Below are 5,000 nucleotides of genomic sequence, written 5' to 3' on the forward strand. Positions count from 1 at the left end.
CTTCACAAGTGCTGAAGCAGGGCTGCAGGTGTGTGTGTGTGTGTGTGTGTGTCTGTCTGTCTGTCTGTCTGTCTTCCCCTTCTCAATTTCTGGCTGTCTCCATCTAATAAATAAATAAAGATAATTAAAAAAATTGTTAATAGTCTAGGGGCTTGAGATGGTAACACGCTGTGTCGGTGTTGGAGCAGTTCTAGTTGCGCTAAGTAGCATTAGGCATCGTTAGACTTCTCTTTTCCTTCCAGGTAAGGCGTAGTGCTGGGGCTGCCGTAGTCAGTTTTACTTGGCTGACTAGGCTGTGCAGATTGGTGTATTCTTATAAAGATGCTAACCTGACTGTGCCTTGGTTTTCCCCGTCCCTCCTTTCCAGTTTAACCCTACCAAAATAAAGAACAAAGGCAAGAAAAAGAAGCAGAAAGATTCAAAGGTATGGGGCATTGTCTATATTCTTGTCTCGAATAACAAATTGACTACATATAAGTTAGAATCAGTCAATTCTCAGGCTACTTTGAAGCATTTTGTAGAGGAAGACTTTAAAGGTCTGTTTGTAGTCCTGTAGACAGACCATCAAGAACTCCTAGCTTATATTACGTGGAATCACTGGCTCTTGAGTGAGACGCTTATCTTTCCTCATTTTGTTTCCCCCATGTTAACACGATGTAGCACTCTGTGGGGGAGCCTAGAGCAGAGTAGCTAAGGGAACTTGGGGCCCCGCAGACTCTTAATAAAGGGTTTATGCCCTGGCTAGGCTGCTGACAGGCATCACCGGGCTAGTAGGCCCTCTCCCGTCCTGCCACTGAGGCTCTGCTCCAAGCCCATGAGCCAGGCAGAGCACCCTTGCTAAGGCTTGTGCTGTGGTCCTCGTGCCTGGAATACTTGGATGATCATATAAGGGGACCAGTGTGAGAAGTGAGGCAGCCCGCAGGGTCAGAATCTGTCCTTCTGTCACCAGCTTCAGTTCCTCTCTGTTCACTGAGGGGCAGGATTCCTGAGCAGTGGAAGCTAGCCACATTGGGACTTCTTGTGGCTGTCAGAGATTTTGTCGCCGTATATTCCTGTTCACAGGAAATTTGAGATAAATCTTAACCAGCAGCAGTTTGCAAGCACATCTTGTATAAACGTTCATCAGTTTGGTGATTTTGTTTTTCTCCCGTGGAGTTTTTAAGTTGAAAACCAGCGGTCTTTTTTCTGTCTTTTCAACCAGCCTATGTTAGTTGGGTCTGGAACAGCTTCAGTGACATCAAATAATGAAACTGCCACTTTGGGTGATGACCACAGGTGAGTCTCATTTATTTATTTTGACTTTGACTTATTGTTACTGTTTTGCTGCTTTCTGGGGTCAGAAGATAGCTTATTCAGTAGGGTGCCTGTCTTGCCCTGCATGTGCCTTGGGTTTGTGCCAGGGTTGGCACACCTCTCCCCCATCCCCATAAGTGTGGTTGTGGAATCATTGTCCTTCTGCATGAGGCTTGGGGGTCTGGGAGACAGTTCTCACCCAGTTGAACACATGTCCTGTGAAGCAGGGCTGCAGGTGTCTCTGTCTTTCCCTCCCCTCTCAATACCTCGTAACGTCTATAAATTTGCTAGCATGCGGCCATCGTGACGTTTATCTCAGTTGAAACAGCATTCTGCTTCAGCTAGAAGTCTCTTATCTGCTCCTATCTCTACCAGCAGATGCAATTCGAACTCCTCAGGCCCCTTCGTGGTACCCGACCACCTTCGGCAAGACGTAGAAGAATTTGAGGCTCTGTATGGCCAGCAGAGCAATGAGTATGTGGTCCGCAACAAGAAGCTATGGGACATTAACCCCAAGCAGAAGTGTTCGACTCTGTACGAGTGAGTACTTCAGCATGCCTCTGAGTCTTGTGCTGCACTGAAGCCGCCCGCCACACATCTCATGTTGTTCAGTTTGTGTCTTGTTATGCTGGCTGACAGGAGTAGTTGTTGCTGGAACTCTCTGGGGAAGAGAAGTTGCTTTATAGCTTCTGTTATGTCAGTGATTAGACGTAGAAGCCTGGTGGTTAAAGGTAGATAGATGCATCGCACTTGTAAAACCGGCCTGGTGTGCCAAGAGGTCTGAGGGAGGCCCCCAGCCATCACCCGGGCATTGTGAATTCCAGGGCCCCCCTCTGGCAAGGAGCGGTGTGGTTGTTAGAACGCAGCCTTACGTGGACGACGCGGTAGCTTGGCGCCTCCTAAGCCTAGTGACCCGCAGCGAAGCGTGGGCACGTGTTGCCCTGCCGTTGGTGTGAGGGTCCTGTTGCTGGCTTGCAGAGAGGAAGTGGGCTGAAATGGACAGTGCAGGCGAGGAACGCTGCCTCCCTGTGGGTTGGGTGCTGGAGATTTGACTTCTGACGCTGACTTAGGAAAAGGGAAGGCAACTTTTCCTCTTTACGTAACTCGGGGGAATTGCTTCTAGATTCAAAGAAAGAAATTGACATTTACATCAAGTCTTATTCTGGGGGTGACATAATTGAGGGAAGAGTTCTGGAAAATCTAGGAAGCAGTCAGCACTCTGAGCTTGGTGATAACGAGCACTGTTTGATGCCTTGCTTAAAAGAAGTTTCGAGCAGGGCCAGAGAAGACATTTCAGCCTGGCTGAGCACCCGCTTACATCCCTGGGGCCCCAGAGCCTGTAGGTTCAGCCCCCAAAACCACCTTATATCAGAGCTAAACAGTGCCCATCTGTCTCAAAACAAATCTGCCTTTCGAAAAAAGAAATATTGGCGGCAAGAGGAAAGTAACTGGAAATCTAGCTGTTCTGTACACAAGCCTGTGACCTGTCCACCACTTGGCCTTCTCTTCCACTTGCCTCTGTTGCATCATTCCTGTTTGGTCTCGTTGTAGACATTTGGCTGCCTCCTCACGGTCAGCCTCCTTTAAGAATCCGAGTGCTGGCCAAACCAGACTCCCGGCGACCTCCTGGACGACAGCATGGCGGCAGCTCAAAACTGCTAGTAGTCCTTAAGACACACTAATCTTGCGTTGAGTGTCCCCAACTGACAGTAGCAGTGGTGTTTTCAGGGACTTGTATGTTTTTCTTTGTTTTCATTGCTGAGGCTCCACCATGCTAGGATTTTTCAGGTAGAAAGAAACAGAGGGAGAGCGGGAGGCCCCACAGCCACGCACGTGGCAAAGCTGACGTCCCTCCCAGGGAAGAGAACGTTTGACCAAGTAAGAGGAGGAATGCTGGCGACGTAGGGGAAAAAAGGGCAGGTTCGTTTGCATTTTGTTACAGCACAAAGCATATTCTGTCACTTGAATTTTGTTGAATCTGCAAAAGTAAACATGCAGTGATGTTTTGTTAGTCAACAGAGGGAGAAAAGAAAGGTAAAACTATATGAAAATCTCGTGGAGTAGAAGAAACAGTAGGCCAGGAGATGGATCTGGATGTGGTTGATTGGTAGGGCCTGTGCTGTTTAAGGGGAGACTCTGGGTTCCGGTCTCGACACCAGGGGAAGAGCACAGTCTAGGGCACCTGCGTTTACATTCTTGAAGTATTCAGGCGAGGCTCTAGGGCCTCCGCCATGCAAGTGCTCTGACGGGCTGAGCGATCTCTCAAGCCCTGGTCGCTGTTCTGTTCACTTCTTGTCACTCCATTCAAGCACGGCACGTGCGGTCTTTTTGCCTCTGGCCCCGAGAATGGGAGTACAGCCCCTGTGAAAGTCAGGGACATTGACTAGGGGCCGCTGGTGGCAGAGGAGGTGACCCTGTGACATGGCTCAAGTTGAAGTGGTGTTGCTGGCCTGGGCACTGTCACAGCTAGCATCTGTCACTGGAGACATGGCGCTTGTGTTTCTACCGAATGGCCTCCCCGCGCCTCTGGCCAGTGTGTTGCTGGTCGAGCGTCGGCCTGGGTGATGACGGAACCCCGTTTGTGCTGTTTGAGCCCAGCACGGGTCTCGAGAATACTTAGAGAGTGATGGCTGACTTTGTGTTACCATTCAAACAACAGTTAAGTAACTAACTGCAAGCATTTTGTTCACAAAATTATTTCCGTATTGTTTTTCTTTGTAAAGGAAAAGAGGGAAGAGTTATATTTTTATTCTACTTCAATGCAGGAAAAATGTATACCACCTGGAATGTGGAGAGGGAATGTGGAGGCTCTTATTCCTTTAAAAAAAGAAGTTTTGTTTTGTTTCCTGACTGTAAATGTAGTCATACAGATGCTTATGGAAATGTTTCTAAAATAAAAAAAAAAAAGTTAAATTGATGGGAATGTTTCTCAAATAAAAGTTGAAAGGAAAAAAATCAAGGTGATGAGTGATTCCACTGCCAAGTTGTAACCTCAGTGAGCTTTTGGTGTGCACTCTTCCAGGTCTTCTGAATGTACGTGTGGGAATAAAGTCTGAAAAATCTGCACTGTCCTTTTCTTTTTGGCTCAATTTTGTCACTTGCCCTTTTCACCTAAAAGTGTGTAGGGGGGAGGGCGGTAGAGCACACACGTGACCACTCACAGGGACCACAGCAGTGGGACAGAGCTGCAAGGTGTCTGTCTTCCCTCTCGACTTCTCTCTGCCCTGTCGGAAGGAAGGAAGGAAGGAAGGAAGGAAGGAAGGGAGAAGAGGAGAGGGAAGGAGAAGGAGACAGGCAGGCAGGCAGGCACTGAGTGGTGGATTCCTTTTGCAGCAGTAATACTGGTAGATGTAAAGAAAAATGTGTGTGTGTGTGTGTGTGTGTGTGTCTGTGTGTGTGTGTGTGTGTGTGTGTGTTCAGGAACAGGAGAGACAGTGTTCAGGGACTGGAGAGAGAGAGAGTGTGTGTGTGTGTGTGTGTGTTCAGGAACAGGAGAGACAGAGTGTTCGGGGACTGGAAAGAGAGAGAGAGAGAGAGAGTGTGTGTGTGTGTGTGTGTGTGTGTGTGTGTGTGTGTGTGTGTGTGTGTGTGTGTTCAGGAACAGGAGAGACAGAGTGTTCGGGGACTGGAAAGAGAGAGAGAGAGAGTGTGTGTGTGTGTGTGTGTGTGTGTGTTCAGGAACAGGAGAGACACAGTGTTCAGGGACT

The 5,000-nt window shown here is 48.4% G+C and overlaps 1 protein-coding gene across 10 annotated transcripts in view; it reads left to right on the top strand.

Moving 5' to 3' along the window:
- Window positions 1-5,000, top strand: part of TTC3 (tetratricopeptide repeat domain 3) — a 115,031-nt gene that overhangs the window by 70,812 nt on the left and 39,219 nt on the right. For 8 of the 10 annotated variants that reach the window (XM_060198683.1, XM_060198685.1, XM_060198684.1 and 5 more), the window contains 3 exons: window positions 368-424; window positions 1,202-1,275; window positions 1,669-1,833. In XM_060198683.1, coding sequence (XP_060054666.1) covers window positions 368-424; window positions 1,202-1,275; window positions 1,669-1,833 — 296 coding nt within the window. The remainder of the gene's footprint in view (window positions 1-367; window positions 425-1,201; window positions 1,276-1,668; window positions 1,834-5,000) is intronic. The other 2 variants (XM_060198688.1, XM_060198681.1) reach the window with 1 other exon arrangement.

The sequence above is a fragment of the Erinaceus europaeus genome, chromosome 9 (genome assembly GCF_950295315.1).
Source record: "Erinaceus europaeus chromosome 9, mEriEur2.1, whole genome shotgun sequence".
In the NCBI taxonomy this organism is placed as follows: Eukaryota; Metazoa; Chordata; class Mammalia; order Eulipotyphla; family Erinaceidae; genus Erinaceus; species Erinaceus europaeus.